This window comes from Xenopus laevis, chromosome 3S (genome assembly GCF_017654675.1).
Source record: "Xenopus laevis strain J_2021 chromosome 3S, Xenopus_laevis_v10.1, whole genome shotgun sequence".
NCBI classification, from domain to species: domain Eukaryota; kingdom Metazoa; phylum Chordata; class Amphibia; order Anura; family Pipidae; genus Xenopus; species Xenopus laevis.
This window is the reverse complement of record NC_054376.1, coordinates 46,847,527-46,872,985: the sequence shown is the minus strand read 5'-3', so window position 1 is coordinate 46,872,985 and position 25,459 is coordinate 46,847,527. Positions and strand designations below refer to the sequence as shown.

Below are 25,459 nucleotides of genomic sequence, written 5' to 3'. Positions count from 1 at the left end.
AGCCTACCCCTAGTCCGGCAAGTGTTATCTCACTGAAAAGTGGGTGCGTTCACTAAAGTCAAAGTGCTTACGCACTGCGTCCTCCGTTGCGCACGATTACGCACGTGCGTCCTCGGTTGCGCATGATTACGCACGGTTACGCACGCGCGTCCTCGGTTGCGCACGATTACGCACGCGCGTCTTCGATTGCGCACGGTTACGAACGCGCGTCTTCGATTGCGCACGGTTACGCACGCGCGTCCTCGGTTGCGCACGGTTATGCACGCGCGTCCTCGGTTGCGCGCGGGCCGGCCGGGTTGCCTGCAGCGCCCGGCTGGTCTGGCACTGCTTCACACAAGTTAAACGAAAAGTACACATGAAAAGTAACGAAAGTACAACTTTCGATAGTTATACTAAAGCTAAGTAACGTACTACACCAACCAAGCCCTTCACTCCCAGAACTAACACTAATAAAACGCAGGCGCTGCCACTGCTACATGAGAAACCACCACCCGTTTACCAGACGTAGACACGCCCCGTAACTGTTGATTGGATAAAACGCCGAGATGGGCGGGGCGATCGTGGAACTAACAGCGCAATCATTGCTCGGTTGTTTCTAGACAAACACGGATTCCGCGTGATCGGGATTAGCCAATAGCTGAACGCGACTGAGAGTGAAAGGCGGCGGACGGAGGAGGAGGAGGAAGTTGGTTCCAAGCAGGCGACTCGGTTACGGGAGAGATGACTCGTGAGTATCCCGGACAATATTATCGTTTATTATGTATATATAACTGTGCAGTAAATCTCAGTAGTTTCTTGTTGGCTCGAGAGGCGGGGGCAATGTTTGAGACTGCGGCCTTGTGTGTGCCACGTCAATCAGGGCCTGGGCTCCCCCTGAGCGAGTGGAGATAATGTAGGAGTGTTACCTCAGTCTCTGCTTATTGCTCTCTGTTTATCCACTGCTGAGATAATGTGCTGCGCCTTATACAACTGCCCTGCGCCTTGTACAACTGCCTTGCGCCATATACAACTGCCCTGCGCCATATACAACTGCCCTGCGCCATATACAACTGCCCTGCGCCATATACAACTGCCCTGCGCCTTATACAACTGCCCTGCGCCTTATACAACTGCCCTACAGACTCACTCTGTGCCACATACCAGGAGCCCATTATATTCATTACATGCCCCGGGGCTATGGTTTCCTTCCAAGCACCGCCCGCTCTTTGCCTCTTGTATGGATTGTTGTGTGAGGGCAATACAAGTGCAGTCCCCTGTGCTATTAGTTCTGTTGTGCAACTACTTTACTATACTCAAGCCAAGTACAGGGATCCCTGTGGCTGCTGTATCACTTGGATCACACAGTCTGGGCTTTTATTTCTTGCACTAAGGGCAGAATGTGAAGTGACTGTTTCCCTCTGGTTATTACAAGCATTCAGCTCAGCACTGCTGGGATTTACAGGCTTGTCACGTCTAATTGTAAGAACCAGCCAAAGTCCGCTACAAGACCAGCCCAAAACTAGCCAAGAGGCACTTCAGAAGTATCCTGAAAATAGCACAATGTGTGCAGTGAAAATAAATGAATTTATGTGAAAATACGTCTCTTTCAAGTTTTCACTGTTTTGCAAATTTTTCCATGAAACAAAATGGGACGGATTTGCCCGTCATCAGGGGCGTAACTACAAAGGGGAGGCCAGAAGGTATAGGGGCTCTAATACATATCCAATTATAATAAATATTGGTAAAACAGATCAATCTATATTCATTTTGGTGGCCAGCAGATTTTTGCCCCAAAATTGTCTGAAATTGAGGAAAGTAACTGTAAAATGCGAGAATTAGTGATGTGCAGGTTGGGATTTCTCCGACCCTAGCCCGTCTGTCTGCATCCACGCCTCCGGGTTGCTTTTATAGACCCACGCCGGCCCTGCCCCTCAGGTGATGTCACAAAAGGGGCGGGGCCAGCAGGCGCATAGTCTCTAAAAGACAAAGCCGGAAGTCGGCGTATGATGGTGATGGGCGGGGAGAGCAGGAGAAGAGCTCAACCTACACCCACCCGCAGAGAAGCGTAAGAGGTCGGCCACAACACGCAGTTCCGCACATCACTAGCAAGAATGCTTAAGAGAGACTGGGGTACAGAGCCCAAAATCTGGTAACTCCCGACTTCTACACAACTCGGTCCCATTGCATGCTGGGTATTGTAGTCTTACCTTAAACTTGGCAGCTGGCAAATTGTTAAAAAAAAGCTACATTACCCAACATACATTGGGAGACAGGTTTAGCACATTAGGGCAAGGAAAAACTTTGGCTGGTTTCCAAAGTACAAACCATCCAAAGGCCCAAATCTGTATCTTGGCTAGTTAGTACTTTCAAAACCCACCTGGGATTTAAATTAGTAGCCCAATTTGGCTGGAAAACCGGCAACCTGGCTGGGAAACTCAATGTGACTTTGGGAGGGGTTTGTTTATAGAGAGGGCTTCTCCGATATTGTTTGTTTTGACATGAGCTTATTCATTTGCATTTATGTAGAAAAAGTTAATATAAACTTCAAATTGTTTGTACACAGACATACCTGATCCCTCGATTACCACATTACTTATAAGAACCATTTCCTAACTCCTCCCTTGCTGTGTTCCATTGTGAAGTGATGGATTCTGAGAGATAAAGTCCCTGCTGTTTCCATAGAGGGTGGATTCGCTAGAAAGCAGAGAAAACTTCAAAAAAACTAAAACTGAGCCAACGCACAAAGTCCATGGGGAAGAGGAAATAAAAACAATATAGTGTAATATTTCTTAGAATACATAAACCAACACCCTTTAGCGCTTTACTGGATCAAATGGTGATTTATAAGGCACCATTGTGTAAATGAGTTGGATATAGAGCAATAGTAGGTTAGACCTTCCACCATAGGAGCAAAGGTTTAGTGAAATATAACCTTACCATTCACAAACAAATTATTCAAACATTGTAACCATTCCCAGAAGACTGAGTAAAGAGAGACTTCAATCTCCATAATGATTTCCTTTCAGTCTATGGAATCTGTTATGTTTGTGTAGAAAACAAAATATTTCTATTTGGGGGGGTTGTTCCTTTTAAAACATTATTTCCTGAATATCCACATGAATATTTTTGCTCACTCAGTTTGGATTTCACTCCAGTTTGGGAGCTTCAGATAGGGGGCGATGTAATTCTTTGGCATTTAATAATACATTTACAAAGAGGCATTCTGACTAAAATGAGTTACTTGGCCAAGAGAAGCTAGTCCTTAACCCTTTCCCTGCCAGCCGTTTTGTCCTAGATGCGAACATCTACTGCCAAGCAGTTTTTAGATATTTTGCACTCTTTCACTTTAAGGGCCTTTCCTGGGGTGGTCTTTTAGTTAACCCAGGAAAACAATATATTGTTTTTTTCAGGACAACCTGAACTTTCACAATATGCAAGAATTTTGGTGTAATTCTACTTCTCTAAAAAAATATTGGATTCTAAGTGTCAAATAAAATGAAAAAAATCATGTTGCACGAAGAACAATCACATATATCAGAAACATCATTCATTTTATGTACGAGAACACAGCCGATTTAGAAAGGTCTATGTCTCCTGAACGCGACAATACCAAATATATATAGTTTTATGGAGATTTCTCACTTGTATAGCTCAAAATCTAAAAGCAGTACACAACCAAATTTCCAAAGCAACACTCCCCAAACGGCATACTTTTGATTTCAAGACCAAACATTCCGCTAACAGTAGGTTTACCCTAGAAAACTACCCATTACTAGAAAGAACAGATTCTGGTGAATCAAAAATGGGTAGAAATATCTTTGTACTCCAAACCACCAAGTTGCAATTGTTTCCTAAAGTTATAATGTTTTATAGAAATTGGTGAATTTTTTGAAAAATGACCTCAAAGCTTCCACTCTACAGCAACATATCTCCCACACATCATTAGGTATCAATGTAAAACACCCCAAATATAAAATCCTGGGTCCACTGAACAGTTTGATGCCCAATATGAATAGATGTACCCAAGCACGTGGCATAGGAGGCCCCAAAAGGAAGACCCCCCGTTTGTTCTGTAATTTCAGATACTGCAAAATCAACACATTTACATCGTTTTGGGGGGCGGCAAAGGTAGAAAAAAGTACGTTCACCCCAGAAAACCATATATTTTCGGAAAGTACACATTCCCCTGAATCCAAATTGGGTATGCATGTCTTTCTACACTAAAGTACCAAGCGGCAAACCATTCCTAAATTTGGTGATTTTGGCGACATTTCCAAAAATCACCTAAAAATTTCTTCCCTGCAGCATCGTATTACCCACATACTTTTAGGTATCAAGAGAAATCACCCCAAATATGAAAGCCTAGGGTCCTCTGAACAGTTTGATGCCCAATATGTAGAGGTGTACCCAAGCAAGTGGCATATAGGGGCCTGAAAAGGAAGACCCCCATATGGTCTGTCATTTCAGATACTTCAAAATCAACACATTTACATCGTTTTGAGGGGGGCAAATGTAGAAAAAAGTAAGTTCACCCCAGAAAACCATATATTTTCGGAAAGTACACATTGCCACGGATCTAAATCGGGTATGCATGTCTTTGTACTCCAAAGTACCAAGCCGCAAATCATTCCTAAATTTGGTGATTTTGGTGACATTTCCAAAAATCACCTCAAAATATCTACCCTGCAGCATCGTATTACCCACATACTTTTAGGTATCAAGAGAAATCACCCCAAATATGAAAGCCTAGGGTCCTCTGAACAGTATGATGCCCAATATGTATAGGTGTACCCAAGCACTTGGCATATAGGGGCCCTAAAAAGAAGACCCCCATATAGTCTTGACATTTCAGGTACTGCAAAATCAACACATTTACATTGTTTTGGGGGGGGGGCAAAAGTAGAAAACAGTAAATTCACCCCAGAAAACCATATATTTTCGGAAAGTACACATTCCCACGAATCCAAATTGGGTATGCATGTCTTTCTACGCCAAAGTACCAAGCCGCAAATCATTCCTAAATTTGGTGATTTTGGTGACATTTCCAAAAATCACCTCAAAATATCTACCCTGCAGCATCGTATTACCCACATACTTTTAGGTATCAAGAGAAATCACCCCAAATATGAAAGCCTAGGGTCCTCTGAACAGTTTGATGCCCGATATGTATAGGTGTACCCAAGCACGTGCATACAGGGGCCACAAAAGGAAGACCCCCATATAGTTTGTCATTTCAGGTACTGCAAAATCAACACATTTACATCGTTTTGGGGGGGGGCAAAAGTAGAAAACAGTAAGTTCACCCCAGAAAACCATATATTTTCGGAAAGTACACATTCCAACGAATCCAAATTGGGTATGCATGTCTTTCTACGCCAAAGTACCAAGCCGCAAATCATTCCTAAATTTGGTGATTTAGGTGACATTTCCAAAAATCACCTCAAAATATCTACTCTGCAGCATCGTATTACCCACATACTTTTAGGTATCAAGACAAATCACCCCAAATATGAAAGCCTAGGGTCCTCTGAACAGTTTGATGCCCAATATGTATAGGTGTACCCAAGCATGTGGCATATAGGGGCCCTAAAAGGAAGACCCCCATATAGTCTGACATTTCAGGTACTGCAAAATCAACACATTTACATTGTTTTGGGGGGGCAAATGTAGAAAACAGTAAGTTCACCTCAGAAAACCATATATTTTCGGAAAGTACACATTCCCACGAATTCAAATTGGGTATGCATGTCTTTCTACGCCAAAGTACCAAGCCGCAAATCATTCCTAAATTTGGTGATTTTGGTGACATTTCCAAAAATCACCTCAAAATATCTACCCTGCAGCATCGTATTACCCACATACTTTTAGGTATCAAGAGAAATCACCCCAAATATGAAAGCCTAGGGTCCTCTGAACAGTTTGATGCCCGATATGTATAGGTGTACCCAAGCACGTGCATACAGGGGCCACAAAAGGAAGACCCCCATATAGTTTGTCATTTCAGGTACTGCAAAATCAACACATTTACATCGTTTTGGGGGGGGGCAAAAGTAGAAAACAGTAAGTTCACCCCAGAAAACCATATATTTTCGGAAAGTACACATTCCAACGAATCCAAATTGGGTATGCATGTCTTTCTACGCCAAAGTACCAAGCCGCAAATCATTCCTAAATTTGGTGATTTAGGTGACATTTCCAAAAATCACCTCAAAATATCTACTCTGCAGCATCGTATTACCCACATACTTTTAGGTATCAAGACAAATCACCCCAAATATGAAAGCCTAGGGTCCTCTGAACAGTTTGATGCCCAATATGTATAGGTGTACCCAAGCATGTGGCATATAGGGGCCCTAAAAGGAAGACCCCCATATAGTCTGACATTTCAGGTACTGCAAAATCAACACATTTACATTGTTTTGGGGGGGCAAATGTAGAAAACAGTAAGTTCACCTCAGAAAACCATATATTTTCGGAAAGTACACATTCCCACGAATTCAAATTGGGTATGCATGTCTTTCTACGCCAAAGTACCAAGCCGCAAATCATTCCTAAATTTGGTGATTTTGGTGACATTTCCAAAAATCACCTCAAAATATCTACCCTGCAGCATCGTATTACCCACACACTTTTAGGTATCAAGACAAATCACCCCAAATATGAAAGCCTAGGGTCCTCTGAACAGTTTGATGCCCGATATGTATAGGTGTACCCAAGCACGTGGCATACAGGGGCCCCAAAAGGAAGACCCCCATATAGTCTGTCATTTCAGGTACTGCAAAATCAACACATTTATATCGATTTGGGGGGGGGCAAAAGTAGAAAACAGTAAGTTCACCCCAGAAAACCATATATTTTCGGAAAGTACACATTCCAACGAATCCAAATTGGGTATGCATGTCTTTCTACGCCAAAGTACCAAGCCGCATATCATTTCTAAATTTGGTGATTTAGGTGACATTTCCAAAAATCACCTCAAAATATCTACCCTGCAGCATCGTAGTTCCCACATACTTTTAGGTATCAAGAGAAATCACCCCAAATATGAAAGCCTGGGGTCCTCTGAACAGTTTGATGCCCAATATGTATAGGTGTACCCAAGCATGTGGCATATAGGGGCCCTAAAATGAAGACCCCCATATATTCTGACATTTCAGGTACTGCAAAATCAACACATTTACATTGTTTTGGGGGGCAAAAGTAGAAAACAGTAAGTTCACCCCAGAAAACCATATATTTTCGGAAAGTACACATTCCCACGAATTCAAATTGGGTATGCATGTCTTTGTACGCCAAAGTACCAAGCTGCAAATCATTCCTAAATTTGGTGATTTTGATGACATTTCCAAAAATCACCTCAAAATATCTACCCTGCAGCATCGTATTACCCACATACTTTTAGGTATCCAGAGAAATCACCCCAAATATGAAAGCCTAGGGTCCTCTGAACAGTTTGATGCCCGATATGTATAGGTGTACCCAAGCACGTGGCATACAGGGGCCCCAAAAGGAAGACCCCCATATAGTCTGTCATTTCAGGTACTGCAAAATCAACACATTTACATCGTTTTGGGGGGGGGGCAAAAGTAGAAAACAGTAAGTTCACCCCAGAAAACCATATATTTTCGGAAAGTACACATTCCAACGAATCCAAATTGGGTATGCATGTCTTTCTACGCCAAAGTACCAAGCCGCAAATCATTCCTAAATTTGGTGATTTTGGTGACATTTCCAAAAATCACCTCAAAATATCTACTCTGCAGCATCGTATTACCCACATACTTTTAGGTATCAAGAGAAATCACCCCAAATATGAAAGCCTAGGGTCCTCTGAACAGTTTGATGCCCAATATGTATAGGTGTACCCAAGCACGTGGCATATAGGGGCCCTAAAATGAAGACCCCCCCTTGTATGTTCTGTCATTTCAGGTACTGCAAAATCAACACATTTACATCGTTTTGGGGGGGGGGCAAAGGTAGAAAAAAGTAAGTTCACCCCAGAAAACCATATATTTTCGGAAAGTACACATTCCCACGAATCTAAATTGGGTATGCATGTCTTTCTACTACAAAGTACCAAGCCGCAAACCATTCCTAAATTTGGTGATTTTGGGGACATTTCCAAAAATGACTTCAAAATTTCGACCCTGCAGCATCGTATTACCCACATACTTTTAGGTATCAAGACAAATCACCCCAAATATGAAAGCCTGGGGTCCTCTGAACAGTTTGATGCCCAATATGTATAGGTGTACCCAAGCACGTGGCGTATAGGGGCCCCAAAACGAAGACCCCCATATGGTCTGTCATTTCAGGTACTGCAAAATCAACACATTTACATTGTTTTGAGGGGGGCAAATGTAGAAAAAAGTAAGTTCACCCCAGAAAACCATATATTTTCGGAAAGTACACATTCCCACGGATCTAAATTGGGTATGCATGTCTTTGTACTCCAAAGTACCAAGCCGCAAACCATTTCTAAATTTGGTGATTTTGGTGACATTTCCAAAAATCACCTCAAAATTTTCACCCTCTAGCATCGTAGTTCCCACATACTTAGGTATCAAGAGAAATCACCCCAAATATGAAAGCCTAGGGTCCTCTGAACAGTTTGATGCCCGATATGTATAGGTGTACCCAAGCACGTGCATACAGGGGCCACAAAAGGAAGACCCCCATATAGTCTGTCATTTCAGGTACTGCAAAATCAACACATTTACATCGTTTTGGGGGGGGGGGCAAAAGTAGAAAACAGTAAGTTCACCCCAGAAAACCATATATTTTCGGAAAGTACACATTCCAACGAATCCAAATTGGGTATGCATGTCTTTCTACGCCAAAGTACCAAGCCGCAAATCATTCCTAAATTTGGTGATTTAGGTGACATTTCCAAAAATCACCTCAAAATATCTACTCTGCAGCATCGTATTACCCACATACTTTTAGGTATCAAGACAAATCACCCCAAATATGAAAGCCTAGGGTCCTCTGAACAGTTTGATGCCCAATATGTATAGGTGTACCCAAGCATGTGGCATATAGGGGCCCTAAAAGGAATACCCCCATATAGTCTGACATTTCAGGTACTGCAAAATCAACACATTTACATTGTTTTGGGGGGGCAAATGTAGAAAACAGTGCGTTCACCCCATAAAACCATATATTTTTGGAAAGTACACATTCCTGCGAATCCAAATTGGGTATGCATGTCTTTGTACTCCAAAGTACCAAGTCGCAAGCCTTTCCTAAATTTGGCGATAAAAGCAACTGTTTTTACATTTCTGAAAATCGCCTAAAAATATTGCAATTGGCCGCATTTATCTCACCCAATTTCTTACATACAATTGTAAAACACCATAAATATTGATGCCAAGGGTCTACTGAACAGTTTGATGCCCAATATGCATAGATATACCAAGGCAGCTGGCATGTGCGGACCCCAAATAAAAATAGTGAATATGAGTTTTCTCCGCTGCCGATTCGCCTTCTGTGAACATAGACCCTTGACTTCATATTATTTGCCTCAAGACCCTCCTAACAGCAATGACCCCCCAAAGCCATACATTTTTGGAAAGTACACATTCTGCCGATTCCAACAAAGATAACGACGTCTTTCTACACGAAACTACCAAACTGCAAAGCTTTTCTAAACATATAGGTTTTTACAACATTTCTGAAAATCGCCTAAAAATGTTGCAGTTTGCCGCATTTATCACACACAATGTTTTACGTACAAAGAAAAATCTCTCTAAATATGGACGTCAGAGGTCTAATAAATAGTTTGATGCCCAATATGTATAGATTTACCAAAGTATGTGTTGTGTATGGACCCCAAATGAAAAACGTGCCTATGAATTTTCACGCTAGCCAACTAAGCTGCAGAAAAGAGAACCCTAACTGTACGTTATGTGCCGTAAGACCCCCAAACTGTAAAAAGACCCCCAGAAACCCATATATTTTTGGAAAGCACATATTTTGGCGGATCAAACTAAGTAAAATCTGTCTTTCTATACCAAAGCACCAAACAGCAAAACGATACTAAAGATACATAAGGAACAATAATGCAGGGATAAAATTGCAATAAAACCACAAAAATAGCGTAAATCAATGAAATAACAAAATAATTGTTCTGACAGCGTAATTAGTGGCCGAAATCGATTATCCAATAGTCACGCTGCCAAAATAACACGTTTTTAGGCAAAAAAAACAAAAGATAACAGTATAATGAATTCGTAAAAAAAAAAAAAAACCTGTTTGTGTATACATATTTGTGCACTAATAAAAGTTATCTGAGTGTGCAAATACATGTAAATAAGTGTAAATAAGTGTAAATAACTGTACAAAAGGGACCAAGTGTGCTAAAATTAAAAAAAAAATTTTTTTAAAAATTCCAATCTTTACTAAAATGCATAAATGTACTGTAAGTATGTGTAGGTGCAGGTAAGTGTGTAAAAAAAAAAACGTGCACTTACCGTTTTTGGAGCAGGAGAATCGCTGTCTTCTTTGGAGGAGTCCTGGCAGCGTGTCTGCAGAGTTGCTGCGCAGCAGGAAGTGCGTGGGCGGCTCTGCAGGCAGGAAGAAGGTGAGTGTAGTAGCAGACGCTCCATGCGATGCGTCTGCTACTTTGAAGTCGGATCTGCGACAATCGAGTCGCAGATCCGACTTGACAGCCCCCCAGCCTCGTTGCCTAGGGGGCTGTCTTCTCTCCCCACTCTCTGCGGAGGCGGCAAAAGCCGCCGAAGCAGAGAGAGCGCTCAGCTGCCAAAGAACGTACAATGTACGTTCTTGGCAGCCTGAGCATTTGCCTGCCAGCACGTACGCCGTACGTGCTTGGCAGGCAAAGGGTTAAAGGGATACTGTCATGGGAAAACATGTTTATTTCAAAACGCATCAGTTAATAGTTCTGCTCCAGTAGACTTCTGCACTGAAATCCATTTTTTTTTTTTTAAATTTTAATTTTGAAATCTGACATGGGGCTAGACATATTGTCAATTTCCCAGGTGTCTCCAGTCATGTGACTTGTGCTCTGATAAACTTCAGTCACTCATTTTACTGCTACACTGCAAGTTGGAGTGATATCAACCCCAGCAGTTTGTTTAATACAAACTTTCTAGATGCGACCTTATCATTGCTTTGTAAATGGGAATAATGTTTCTTTTTTTTATAGTTTGTGAATGATGTACCTTCTACTGACTATTTACATTTTTTGAGTAGGTGTTACTGACCCTAGCAGCCAAAACCCTACTGCTCTGTGAGGCTAAAATGTTTAGTTTTTTTATTTAGGTTCTATTATGTTAAAAAAAAAAAAAAAAAAAAAAAAATTGTAGAACACTCTTCTGCAAAACAGCATCTAAAAGCTGGGGATGTCATGTAGAAGTAGGTGGAGGCCTAGCACATTATAAAATCCCTTTTCCATTTGAGGTTTTTGGGGTTATTTTTGCTTGTAATCGCACAAATATTCTTAAGGATTTTGAGGTTTTTGTTGTATTGGAGACATCCATTCTTTTCTTTTTTTTTTCTTCTTTTTTTTTGTTTGTTCATGGTAGAAAAAAAAACTCCCTCTAAATCTACAGAAACTTGAATTTTTATAAATAACCCACGTGTTACTGTGTTGTCTCGACCCCACTGCAATGATGCCACATCCTACATGGAATTAATTGTCCTACATGTGTTTCTGTTACTTACAATGCACTGCACCATTGTAATTGATTTCCAGTCTTCCCTTGGTTAGACTAAACTTGGCCATACACAAAGTATGGACATTCATCCTGCTTACTCAGTATAGGTGCCAATTCAAGAGGCAATTTCTAACACGTTTATTGCAACTGATATTAGCAATCATTTTTGTGCAGGTGGAAACCAGCGTGAACTTGCCCGACAAAAGAATCTTAAGAAAAATCAGGATAAGTCAAAGAAAGAAAAAGATGATGGCTTGTCTGCTGCTGCCCGGAAGCAAAGGTACACATTTATATAAACTGTTGCACATAATCACTGCTAAACTGTCATACAGCTCTTTACTCTGGTCCTGAATGTAGGAAGCTTCTGCCATGTTACTGCATAGGCCCTGGCAATTTCCACATCTTCCAAAGTAGCAAAAAAGGGAAATTGAATCTACTTCTCAAGGACCAAACATGGAGTAGCAACAACTTACAGCTTAAAAGGATGGTCATGATTTTTATGGTTTGCAAATAAGTCATTCTGACATTTACAATGCTAGGTTCTTAAAACAACAAATGTATTTTTGAAACTGTAATGTAGTCAGCATCTCGGTGCAGTGTGTCTAATTCTGAGCTTTTAGAAGGAGCCAGCACTACACAATAGAACTGCTTTTGGAAAAGCTATTGTTTCTCCAAGTTGTACAATGAAAAATGTTTTCTCCTGCTTGGGTGTTATTCTTATGTCTACCACTAGGTGGGATGTGGGTGCATGTTTAGCAATATAAATTATTTCGGAATTAATTTTGATCTCTACAATACTTTTTGGGAGAATAAGGGAGTCTGTGGTGTCATAAATCATTGGCTCTCCTTGTATTTACAGTATTTGGGGCTAAAGTTCCCATTGCCTCTATCTAGGGATGCACCGAATTCACGGGTGCCACTTCTTCTGTCCCGTAATGTAGTTAGAAGTTGGCGTTATTGTTCACAGAAGACAATTTACCATTACCAGTGCCGCAAAATATGTTGGCGCTATATAAATGCATGATAATAATAATGTACAAGTGCATATTTGTAAAGGTAATTGAGGCTTATGGTACATGGGGTAGCTTGCTCACTGTGTATTTTAGATGGCAAAGAAATACCTGAAGCCACATTAAATTATTGGTGGGTCATCCTAGGCAGTTTTGCCTTATTTACCCACTTTGTTAGAACAGTGCTATTAGCCCATGAAGCTCCCGACTAAATTAATTTTAACCATAGGTTCCATGCAGGATGCTGCCACTTTGCAGAGTGATTTGTCTAAGTTGGGAAACTGGGCAGCAAACTGGAAAATGAGGTTCAATGTTGATAAATGCAAGGTTATGCACTTTGGCAAAAATAATATAAATGCAAGTTATACACTAAATGGCAGTGTGTTGGGAGTTTCCTTAAATGAGAAGGATCTAGGGGTTTTTGTAGATAACACGTTGTCTAATTCTGGGCAGTGTCATTCTGTGGCTACTAAAGCAAATAAAGTTCGGTCTTGCATAAAAAAGGGCATTAACTCAAGGGATGAAAACATAATTATGCCTCTTTATAGGTCCCTGGTAAGGCCTCATCTGGAGTATGCAGTGCAGTGATGAGCTGGAGAGAGTGCAGAGACGTGCAACTATACTGGTTAGAGGGACGGAAGACTTAAATTCTGAGGGTAGACTGTCATGGTTGGGGTTGTTTTCTCTGGAAAAAAGGTGCTTGCGAGGGGACATGATTACACTTTACAAGTACATTAGAGGACATTATAGACAAATAGCAGGGGACCTTTTTACCCATAAAGTGGATCACTGTAACAGAGGCCACCCCTTTAGACTAGAAGAAAAGAACTTTCATTTGAAGCAACGTAGAGGGTTCTTCACAGTCAGGACAGTGAGGTTGTGGAATGCACTGCCGGGTGATGTTTTGATGGCTGATTCAGTTAATGTGAAAGTAGGGAGGGGTGTGTGTATGGATGCTGGGTTTTCATTTAGAGGGGTTGAACTTGATGGACTTTGACTTTTTTCAACCCAATTTAACTATAACTGCTGTGCACGCCAGAAAATTCCTGCTCTCTATATTTGGGCAACCTTTGCTTTGTGTGCCTACATGCAAACATATCTAATTTAAATCCGTGGGCAGGGGAATGGAGGGATCTGCTTCTCTCAACCTGAAAAAAAACCCCACAGGTTGAGAACAGTCGAACCAATGCCCTACACGGAGATCTCTCCCCGATATGCCTACCTTGATTTGAGGTGGGCCCTAGGGCCCGACGATCGGATCCTAACGATGGCTAGCGGGTGGATTGTGGGACCGCATCAACGAACAGATGCGGCCACGATCTGACTGGATCCTGTCTGATCGACATCTGCCCGACATTCGGCCAGATATCGATCAGGGAAGCCCATCGGAGGGCCCCATACACGGGCCAATAAGCTGCTGACTCAGTCTGTTAGCAGCTTTTATCGGCCCGTGTATGGCCACCTTGAGGCTAGGAGCACATTGGGACAAATCAGCCTGCTGAAATCGCCACAACTGATGCCAGTAGCCTCCTTCTTTTGCGTCTGGAGCCATTGTGTTGGCTCCAGCAGGTTCTTTGCTGGTGTGTTTGAGCCAGAGCCCACACAATGGTTCTGGGCGAGAATAGAAGAAGGGTGCTGCCAGCAGTATGGGCGGAAGTCTGTTCTATGTGGCCCTATCCTAACCGTTCATGCAGCTGAATCCTTCAACAGAGGTGTCTGGGAGCTGTTACCATGTTGCTTTCCCTTTGTTCTGTTGACAGTCTGTTGGGGGGGAAAAGGAATGAGTTTGATGCAACTCCAACTTGCAGTAAAACGTAGCAAAGTGGAAGTAATTTGAGGGCACCTGGGAAACTTGCATCTCTAGCCGCATGTCATTTCAAAATTAAATATAAAAAAAGTGATCTTTTTCAGTGCAGAGTTTTTCTGGAGTAACCCTATTAGCATGGTGCATTTTTTTATTTTTTTTTTTAAAAAAAAAGAGAATTTTTTCCAATGGCAGAAACGTTTTAGAAAGACATTTAATCCTTTAATTGACTGGACCTGCAGAAAAAGACCATTGTGTAATATCCAAGGATTCCATGTGTCTGGCTCTTTGCCCAACATGCAGCAGGTTGCTATGTAAACAAAGAGTTAACTGCAGCATAAAAAAGGTAAATGTGGCTTATTAGCTGTAGTGTTTTCATTACTCATTTAAGTTGCTTAATCTGGGACAAAGCTAAAACGGTTCAACTGGAAAGGCTTTGCTGCATATCATTTCAATGCAATCTGTGTATTAATAAATGTGGCTGGCAAGTGAATGTTAATGTATGAACAACTTCATTTTAAAAGCATCATGCATTTCAGTTAGGGATGCACCGAGTTCTTGATTCAGCCTTTTTCAGCAGGATCCGGATTTGGCTGAATCCTTTTGCCTGCACGAAATGAATCCGAGTCCTAATTTGCATATCGATTATTAGGGGTGTGAAGGGAAATCAGGTGATCTTTCCTGCCCCTTATTTGCATATACAAATTAGGATTCGGTTTGGTATTCAGCCAAATCTTTTAAGTGGGATTGGGTCGAATCCAAAATAGTGGATTCGGTGCATCCCTAATTTCAGTATATTGTATATGTTTTGCTTCTAAATACTGACCGCACATTTCTGTTTTTGTAGAGATGCTCAAATAATGCAGGAAAAGCAGAAAAAGGCCACAGAAAAAAAAGACGATCCGAAATAGCCAATGTGGAATGCAACAATTTACAGCAGAAGACAACTGAGACCATTTACAACATGATCCAGTTCTGGAGAAAGACATTAACCCCCCCCTCCCCAAACCACAGTGCTCTCCCTGCTATGCGCTGTGTTCAGCCTTTTCTTGTCATAAGCTAGTATCATAGCTCTTTTATTGCCCCATGTAACCTTATTCTGCACACTATTCTTTCTTTTTTCATTTCTACCCCGCTCTCTAACTGCATGCTGGTTTAGCATTGCTTAAATCTGGTCTAGAAAATCCATGTTTGAGGGAAGTACCAAACAGAACATGTCCCTTCATGCAAATGAAAATGGCCTCTTTTTGTATTCACGGTAACCCAGTTGAACATTTAATAAAGAATTTTTTTTCTGTGAGTTGTATTTCTTTTTTTCCTTTGCTAATTGATTCTTTGTATAACCAGCGCTCCAAAAAAATCTCTCTTTTCCAGCAACTACAATTTTAATTTCTCTAGTAAAAACCAAAGAACACATTCCATGAGTTGGTGTGACTGTAGGATAATAAACACGTCACTCTCACATTAAAGGGAAACTATACACCTGAACAATGTAGGTCTCTATAAAAATATATTGCATAAAACAGCTCATGTGTAAAACCCTGCTTCGTGTAAATAAACCATTTTCATAATAATATACTTTTTTTAGTAGTATGTGCCATTGGGTAATCGTAAATAGAAAATTGCCAATTTACTTAGGTTTTAGCTTTCGTTGTCCTGTAATCCAATAGAAAACTTTGTAGGGCGACATCATTAATGCTGTTTCAAAAGCAAGAAATGCAGAAGAATTGTGGAATGTAACAGGTGCCAGAAGTTGGTGGACTCCATGTAACACAGATGTGCAGCAGTTCTCAGAAACACTGATTATACAACTATTAGTTCAGTCATTATTTAGGAAAGCAAAATCTTGAAACATCTTTGTTTATACAGTGAATGTTTGTAAAGAAGTTTGTTTGCTTCTTGTAATTCTGAACTGAATTACTGTACTGAATTTAAAGTAGACCGTGATTCTGCAGCATATTTTGCTCAGCGGCTCTCTAGCTTGCAATTTCAGCAGCTATTTGGTTGCTTGTGTCCAACTTAAGGTGGCCATAGATCTTAAGATTTTTAAAAGATCTTTTAGTTATCGTAAAGCTGGCCATAGATGTTGAGATTTTTAAATGATCCGATCATCATCGTGAGACCACAATTATCTCAGAACGATCGTACGAATTGTCCATCAACTAAAAAGACCAATTTGCCAGGAAAACAAAGGGGAGCTGCCTGCTTGGCCCTGCAAACATAGATAGATTGCACTGGGACCGATAAAGTTTTTTTTTTAACCTGGCCGATCAATTTCCTGACAGATGTCGGCCGCAAAATCGTAAGATGTTCGATCATTCTAATCCCACTAATCGCATGATAATTTAGGAAGATTGGTAAGACTTAGCGAAAATTGGTCGTTCGGCAAAAGAAATTTTTGCGTCTATGGGGACCTTAAAGGTGGCCATAGACGCAAAGATCATTCCCAGATATGCCATTAACGAGCATGGCTATATCGGGGGTAATCTGTTTGTTTGGCCGTATGGCCGAACAATCCGATTACGATGTGCAATGGGCTCCGGCTGGATCGGTCGGGTCAAAATCGACCCCGACCAAACAACCGATCTCCACCGGACGAAAGATGTCGGCACTCGCCACACACGATCCGAAAATCGTACAAATCCTTGATTCGTACGATAGGATCTGTGTGGCTATGGCCACATTAAGACCCAGCTTATCTTGAAACAATGTAGGATTGATCAGCTAAAAAGACCATTTCAAGAGATGTCGTCTAGTTGAAGCCAGAAAAACTGTGGGTAGCTGTCTGCTTGGCCCTGCAAACAATTGGACAATAGCTACATTGCATTGTGAACGATGAGAAAATCTTCTAACCTGCCCAATCGATTGTGTCTTTGTCAGAACCAAAAAATCGTTGGATGCACGATCAATCGGTGCCCACTAACCTCGCAATAATATGACAGATTTATCGGATCGCGCTACAACCGGTCGTTCAGGAAAGAAAAACACCTATGGTGAGCTTTACCCTACCAAATAGGAAATGATCAGAAAGCTTATGGAATATGCATAGGAGAGGGCTTGTATAGAAAGATATGCAAATAAAAAGTAACAATGGCAATACATATTAGACTTATGAGCAATAGTTATTAGGCTGTTTATGTCCATGTCCCCCAACAACCCAATAACATTTGAAACTGGAAAAAGGTAGATCATTTTAAAAAAAAAACTAACTGGAAAGTTAAAGGAAAACTATACCCCCTGAACAGTGTAGGTGTCTATAAAACGATATTGCATAAAACAGCTGATGTGTAAAACCCCGCTATAAATAAACCATTTCATAATAATATACTTTGTTAGTAGTATGTGCCATTGGGTAATCATAAATAGAAAATTTCCATTTTAATTCTAAAAAAAATAAGACCGAGTTCTGCCTTTTGCTTCCACACTTCTTCCTGTTACAGTAAAAGTGGCCATACATGGGCCGATAAAAGCTGCCAAGACGGAGTCAGCAGCTTATTGGTCCGTGTATGGGGCCCTCCGACGGGCTTCCCTGATCGATATCTGGCCGAAATTCGGGCAGATGCCAATCGGACAGGACTAAAAATCCTGTTGGATCGCGGCCACATCTGTTCGTTGATGCAGTCCTGCGATCCGACCGCTCATTAACCTTCGTTATGAGCCAATCGTTGGGCAATAGGGTCCACGATCGGATCAGCCCGATATCGCTGATCTGATCAGGGGCATATCATGGAGAGATCCGCTTGTTTGGCTCTGCATGTGCCTTATGATGTATACAGCACCTTCGTTCTCCTTTTAAAGATAAAACTACCCCTTGTGCGGGGGTTATGCTATAAGAGGCAACTACCACTATGGATTAGAGACAGTGGCGTAATGTGCGTCACAGAGCACACGCATAATCGCCTGCAACCTCACCCCCCTGTATAGAGAAAGCAGTCTCAGCTCCCCACTATATTTATGATTTTATGCCACTGATTAGTGACCAAGCTGTAAAATTAATTATTCTTCAGGCTCTACATACAATAAGTATTTTTAAACATATAAAATATTTATTAACAGTTTTTCTTAAAAATCCTCTGATACAGTTAACCCCCCCATTTTTAGACAGTTCATTAAAATGCGCAGAAATACATTCAAGGTAAACATCCCGATGGGGCACGTAAACCCCCTGTAAATACTTATATAGGTGTATTAAATGCCTCATAGAGGAGTGATATCCTGTAAGTTTTGCCATGCTAAAAAATAAAATAAAAATATATACATGGATTTACATAATGTTAAATTATCTTTGGTAGCTTCTTAAAATATTCAAGTTCTGTGGACTTTATCCATAACTGCAGGCAGTGAAAAGATCCAATCACAAGAGGGAAAAACAAAGTTAACTTTGGTACGTCACCTAAATGCTTTGTAAGAGAAGGGTGCCCCCAAAGTATTTTGATCTGAACTGGCTTGCTCTTCAGGGAAGACTTTTCGTCCGAGGCAATGTGAGCTTTTTGAACATAACCGACAGGGAGTGCCCGTGGGGCTGTTCCACTAATGAGACCCTGGAACATTTTCTTGTGGATTGTCCTATGACGAAAGTTGTACGATATCGGCTGGCAGAGGCTCTCAAAGTGCTCCACATCAAGCAACTGTCCTATGTCAATGTGGCATATGGTGTTTTGTCTGTCCCACACCCTCTGGATAGAGGGGCAATGTATACAATAATATCGGTGATGAGGTACCACCTATGGCAGTTCCGCTGCAGAAGGTCCATTAGCCTTGAGGATGTTGGTTGGTGGTGGCTGATTTGGGTTTCCTGAGGGAGAGGTTAAGCAAAGCTGCCTGAATGCATCCAAATGTAGAGGTGTGAATCTGTGATTTATACTAATGATTTTATGTTGCCAATGCTTGTGATGTCTCCCCCTTTTTTCTTTCTACCCTCTAAGATGTGTCCTGGCAAAAGTGCCCAGAGGGAGGAAAAAACAGACACAGTAACACCACCAGCTCATGCTTTTCAGCGGACAAGTTCTGCAAGCTCTTTGGCTAAGCATTATGTGTGTCCTGGGTTGAGGGAGTGTATGTGGGAAGGGTGGTGCCACTAATAGAAAGTCGGATTTTGTGGCCGGGTTTGTGAAGGTGGTGGGTGAGGAATGAGGGAGGAAACCGCCTTTCATGGACAAAGGGAAAGACTTTGCCAGGGTTGGGTTTTTGGGTGGGATTTATGGACAGAGGAAGCACTCCGAGAGGGTTTGGTGTATGGTGCTGGGAGAAACTGCTTAGCCAAAGCCAATTTTTTACTTATTGATGGTGAATAGTTGCAAACAAGTTTGATTTAGCTGAGCTGATTTTTGTAAATTAAGTTTATACTAAATAAAAAATTCTTTGTGCTCCCGTGCAACCATTTTTCTTGGTTTAGCCCAAGGATCTCAATCTTCAATTTCCATGTGCTTTTCTCAAAAGTGAAATCTGGTGCAGACGTAGCGCTATCCTCCATATTAAAAGCACTGACTTGGGCCAATGTGTCTCCGTTTATAGATGAAGTTACATCTTGCAGCAATTGTCCTTCTTGTCCTGAATACGAAGTAACGTCACCGGCTCCTTGTTTTCTACTTCCAAGTCTGTACATTTCTTCACTTCTCTGCAATGGAAACTTAAGTTAGCAAACGACAAAGCTATAAAATGATCCAGGTAAACAGATAGGCCTGTCCCAGGGAGACTGCATGTAGTATAGAAATGATTATTGTAGCAAGTGGTTTAACCTTGGCAATATAGATTTATAGATTATCAGGGCCCTTTTATTACGCTCTTACCCCTCACACTGGGAAATGTCACTGAATCAGGTTAGAGAAGAAGACTGCCTGTTGCATTTACCTAGCAAGGTGCAGAACAGCTTCTACTACATTGGTGCCGTCTTTTGCACTCGTTTCACAGAAGAGGGAGCCGTAAGCCTACAATAAAGAAATCTGTGTGAGGCACTGGACAAGTCACGTCTGGTTAAATATCTACAGATCACATGACTGGATACTCGTTACCTACCATGGCCAACTTTTCTCCCATTGATGTCTGAATGCCATTCATGTCCGTCCTTATGTCTGTTTTGTTGCCAATAAGCATCATGGGAATGGGTTTATCAGAAGTGTTCTACAATGAGTAAATTAAATTATGAGACGTAGTCAGACACCATGGATATATGTTTAAAGCGGACCTGTCCCCTACACATAAAAAGCTGCATAATGAAAGTCCATAGCAAATTAAAAGTGAAACACAAAATTATTTTTTTCATTAAAACATCTATACCTGTTATAATGGAGTTTAAATGTCTGAGCTGTCAATCAAATATTATCCGGCCAGCCTCTATGCCTGAGGCATAGAGGTGGGGCATTCAATTACTTTCACTTTCCATTCAGCATTTCCTACATGTCACTGCACTTCTCACATTGCCCCTTCCCTCCTCAGGCTCTATCATTAGGTTACCCATTCTGGTGCATACACAAGATTTTGGGGAGATACACAAATTATGAGCCCATGACTAAGTGCCTTGAGTGGGTGCGAAACGCGTAGGGCAGATGGAGATACAAATTATACATTTTTTAACTTTGTTCAAATAAAATATATACTTTTTAACAAATTTTCTCTGGTCCTGTGGATCGGTCTGAGTGCCGGTTGGCCCTGCTTCTTCTTCATACCTTTGCCATACCACTCCCTACAGCTGGGGGTCTGGGGCTGGTGCACCGGACCACATTTACAATGTATTCTGGGGCACCTTGTTTCTCCTAATATTTGTAACACAAATTATCTCAACAGTGTCCAAAACATGGCTCCTGTCTGCTTGCTGTGATTGTATAATTCCAAGACTGAAGGAAACCCAATTTAAACAATAAATATAGTGTACATAAAGTGTATTTTACTCAACTAACATGATGTAAAGAATTTGGAATTATTTCTTAGGGTGACAGGTCCCCTTTAACACTAGTCAGTGGCTAGAGTCAGGAATCACTGCCATGACTAGATATCCAAGCCATGGGACTAACCTATCGGAGAATCTCCTGGTGAGAACAGGCCCTCATGGGGGACTCGGCGAAGGACAACTCCCACAAACCCTTTCTTATTTTCAGCATAGCTCTATAAAACACGGTAACATTTAGAACTGTCTACATCAAAATGTTGTTAGTATGGGTCCTGGAAGTCAGGTGTTTGATGGGTGCAACAGAGCCAAGTCAAACTCTGAACGCTGTGACAATACAACAAAGTTTGGGTTATTATAATAAGGTTACCTTACCTACAGAGATATAACCATATTTCCATATTGATATTCACCTATTTATGTGACCCTGTTAAATGGACCCACAATAAGCTGCAGAACTGTACCTTGATCTCGTCTATCCACTGTCGCACATTAAGGAAGCTCCTCTCAGAGGTGACATCATACATCAGCAGAACACCATGCGCCTTGCGGAAATAGGACTTGGCTATACTGCGGAACCTTGTGGTAAATACAAGACTGTAAGAATTGTCAGAAGCACAAAGTATACAACAATTTTGAAGTTACACCGGTTACATTACATATAGACCATGCAATGCCCGTGTTCTTCCAGCTAACCAGTTCAGATCTGAGACGAGATAAGAAACTTAAAACGTAACCTTTAATAGTAGTTGTTAATAAAAAGGTAGAACAATATGCACGCTGCCAGCAGTACCAAACCAAACGGTGCACTCTTCCTAAAGCTTGGAAGCAGTGTGGGGCCGTGTCCCTAAAACACATATAATTAAATAACCATAGGCATCAGGTGGAATAGAGGGGGTAAGTATTAGTAGCAGAGTAATTTAAGCGGAGTCCGATACTGCTCAATACAGTTTCCAGGAGGTCTACCCCAGTACCCTCTCTTCCAATCAATTCCCCAGCACAATTTCTACCTATCTATATGGGGATCGAGTGGGAGCTGGTCCCCCACTGTCCATCTATGCCACCCACCCTACGGGTTTCACCGAAGATTCTGCTTCTTCACGGGCATAAGTGGTCAGAAGCACAAATAGAAAACACAAAAGAAACCCTGTGGTAGGTGAATTTGGTTTGTCTCTGTCTAAACAGTGATAAGCAGCCTGTGTCTGTCCAGCCTTTTGGGGGGTTGTAGTTCAGCAACACCTGGAGAATCACAGCTTGTCCATCCTAGCTTTAAGCTTTTTATAAATCTAGGTATAAACAGACCAGGGTTCTATCAAGGGTGTCCTAATATTGCACTAGCTGGCCGTGGATATTTACTGCAACCACGTTGTACTGAGGGCCACAGGCTTTACACCACTTGCAAGTACTGTATATTTAACAGGATCCCAAATATTTTCAGATTGGCATTTTATGGGCTAAGAAACTGGAGGGCTCTAGGACCCAATATACATCGTTAGTTACAACCTCTGTGCTTATTGGACATTGTAACCAGTAAAGGCAAATTTTAATCCCCTAAGCGCACAAGAGTATACCTGTATAACAGTATTCTGTGCTTGGGGCAAGAGAAGTAGTTCAGCAGGGCCATCATTTATATGACTCAGTCAGTGCTATTTTCAGCCAAGTTTCCTTATCAGAGCAGTGAGCAGAACACATGCAAGATCTGTTCCTACCTCTCCTGGCCAGCTGTGTCCCAGATCTGTAATGTTGTGTGGTCTCCATCAACCATGAGCTTCTTCATCTGAAAATCAACACCTGAGGGAAAGCAAAAGAAATAAGTGGCTGCCTTTTTATAGCCAACACGAGTTCCCAAAGAATGTGCTAACGGTTATTTAGAGTTATTTTTCCAGGTGGAAAGACAAATAGAACAGGCAGGCAAAGGTTCCATGAGGCTGTGAATACACAGTATGGATCTATTTACATACATTTGCATTCAGTTGCCAAAATTCTCTTGCATTTTAAGTCATATGCTAATAAAGAAAATCTGTTAAGCCAAAGTACACAAAGTTGTGTTCAGAATAATAGCAGTGTGTTTAAAAAAGTGAATAAAGGTCAAAATCCTTATAATCCCTTTTATTTCCATACACACAAATGCACTATGTTGAAAATGTTTCAAGGTTTTGCTTTGCTTTGAATCACTGAACTAATATTTAGTTGTATAATCAGTGTTTCGGAGAACTGCTGCACATCTGTCACTCCATAATGTCAATCTTGTTGGTCTGGAACCAAGACGTTGCTCATTTACTGGTGTGTTTGGGGTCATTGTCTTGTTGAAACAACCATTTCAAAGGCATTTCCTCTTTGCATAAGACAACATGACCACTTCATGTATTTTGATGTATTGAAACTGATCCATGATCTCTGGTATGTGATAAATAGACCCAACACCATAGTATGAGAAACATCCCCATATCATGATGCTTGTGCCACCATGTTTTACGGTCTTCAAAGTGTACTGTGGCTCAGGGTCGGACTGAGAATTAAAACAGGCCCTGGAATTTCAAGTACACAGAGGCCCAATCCCCACATAGAGGCCCAAACAGCTCCCACCAGCCCACTAAATACTGACTTTCTATGGGAACTTATAGCAGCCCCTCCGGCATTTACCAGAGCCCACAGATTGCCAGTCCGGGCCTGCTGTGGCTTGAATTCAGTGTTTGGGGGTTGTCTGACAAACTGTTTGCAGCTCCTAGACCCAAAAAATACAATCTTTCTTTCATCAGTCAACAAAATGTTGCGCCATTTCTCTTTAGGTCAGTCAGTGGCAACAACAAATTGTAAGCTCTTCAGCGTGTCTTTTTTTCAAAAATGGGACTCTGCAGAGGCTTCTTGCCAATAGTTTAGCTTCACACAAGCGTCTTCTAATTGTAACAGTATCACAGGAGCTGATAATTGGCTGAGTTTTTGCCAATTCGACTATTCTATCCATTCGAATGGTAGTTTTGCATTTTTCTTCAATGTCTTTCAGGTTTTGGTTGCCATTTTAAAGCATTTGAGATCATTTTAGCTGAGCAGCCAATCATTTTCTGCACTTCTTTATATGCTTTCCCCTCTCCAATCAACTTTTTAATCAAAGTATGCTGTTGTTTTGCACAATGTCTGGAACAACCCTTTTTACAACCCATTTATAGTGCATTTCAGAGGGAAATGCACTATAACTAGCATGCACAACATTTGCATAATGCTATGTCTGCAAAACAACAAATTACACCAATAAGGAAGGAGGAGGCTGAATCAGGAGAGAGCAATGGGGAATATATATCAACCACTGCTAGATACTGGGTCAGTAAGATGGAGAAAGACAGAAGTACACCCAACCTAATGTTGTAGGAATGTCTCCCCGGAACTCGTTCAGGCACAGCCTGAGAAGAAAACTGGATTTCCCAGCACCAGCGTCACCAGCAAGCACAAGTCTGTATATTGGGCTGGACATCTCGGAAACCTCTTCTGCTGGTGCCCCTTGTTTCTGTAGGGACATGAAGCACAATGTGAAAAACTGTACCATAAATGTACTATATGTGACTTAACCTTTACCTCCACAGCAATGATTTGCTGGTTACTTTATTGCAAGTGTTGGTTGAGTTGCCTGCCGCGCCTAATATTCCCCAGGTCATGTTTATTCTTGTGGGGCAAATATCTTCCCTAAGGAAACTCTCAAATATTTTTTTTTCTAACCGGCAATGCAGGAAGCAGGAAATAAATCACAAAATGGCATGCTACTTGTACTTTAGAATAGAACTGATAATGAGTCATTAATGTTATCAAATTAATAGTAAACAGGCATCTTAAAAATATATAACTGCATGCCAACGATGATCCCAGGCCACTGGAACTCCACTTGTCAGTTTATTTGGTATTGGAGCAGCCATAAGGCTTGCAGTACCAGCAAACTAAAAAATGAGGATTAAAAAATGGATCTACTTTTTTTTTTCAGCCTCCTAAATTCTTCAGTAATGCATTCTAGCCATGCAATCCTTAACCCCCTTTGAATTATCTGAAAAGCTTATTTTGAAAGGGATACTGTCATGGGAAAAAAAAAATCAAAATGAATCTGTTAATAGTGCTGCTC

The 25,459-nt window shown here is 41.3% G+C and overlaps 2 protein-coding genes across 3 annotated transcripts in view; one reads left to right on the top strand and one right to left on the bottom strand.

The window, feature by feature from the left end:
- Window positions 1–573: 573 nt before the first annotated feature.
- On the top strand, window positions 574–15,771 carry LOC108712870 (small EDRK-rich factor 2). The gene is made up of 3 exons (XM_018255354.2): window positions 574–727; window positions 11,832–11,937; window positions 15,319–15,771. The coding sequence occupies exons 1-3, from the start codon at window positions 721–723 to the stop codon at window positions 15,380–15,382; spliced, it is 177 nt and encodes a 58-aa protein (XP_018110843.1). The 5' UTR covers window positions 574–720; the 3' UTR covers window positions 15,383–15,771.
- A 2,724-nt stretch (window positions 15,772–18,495) lies between these two features.
- Window positions 18,496–25,459, bottom strand: part of rasef.S (RAS and EF-hand domain containing S homeolog) — a 33,170-nt gene continuing 26,206 nt past the window's right edge. The window contains exons 12-17 of one of the 2 annotated variants that reach the window (XM_041588261.1): window positions 24,709–24,856; window positions 23,064–23,145; window positions 21,819–21,951; window positions 20,487–20,591; window positions 20,322–20,398; window positions 18,496–20,088 (exon numbers count right to left, since the gene is read on the bottom strand). In XM_041588261.1, coding sequence (XP_041444195.1) covers window positions 19,992–20,088; window positions 20,322–20,398; window positions 20,487–20,591; window positions 21,819–21,951; window positions 23,064–23,145; window positions 24,709–24,856 — 642 coding nt within the window. In that variant the 3' untranslated portion in view covers window positions 18,496–19,991. The remainder of the gene's footprint in view (window positions 20,089–20,321; window positions 20,399–20,486; window positions 20,592–21,818; window positions 21,952–23,063; window positions 23,146–24,708; window positions 24,857–25,459) is intronic. The other variant, XM_018255353.2, reaches the window with a different exon arrangement.

What these genes read in the sequence shown, in the direction of transcription:
- LOC108712870 (XM_018255354.2), top strand. An exon ending in GCTGCTGCCCGGAAGCAAAG is followed by an intron (nt 11,938 to 15,318) that starts GTACACATTTAT and finishes CTGTTTTTGTAG; the next exon opens with AGATGCTCAAATAATGCAGG.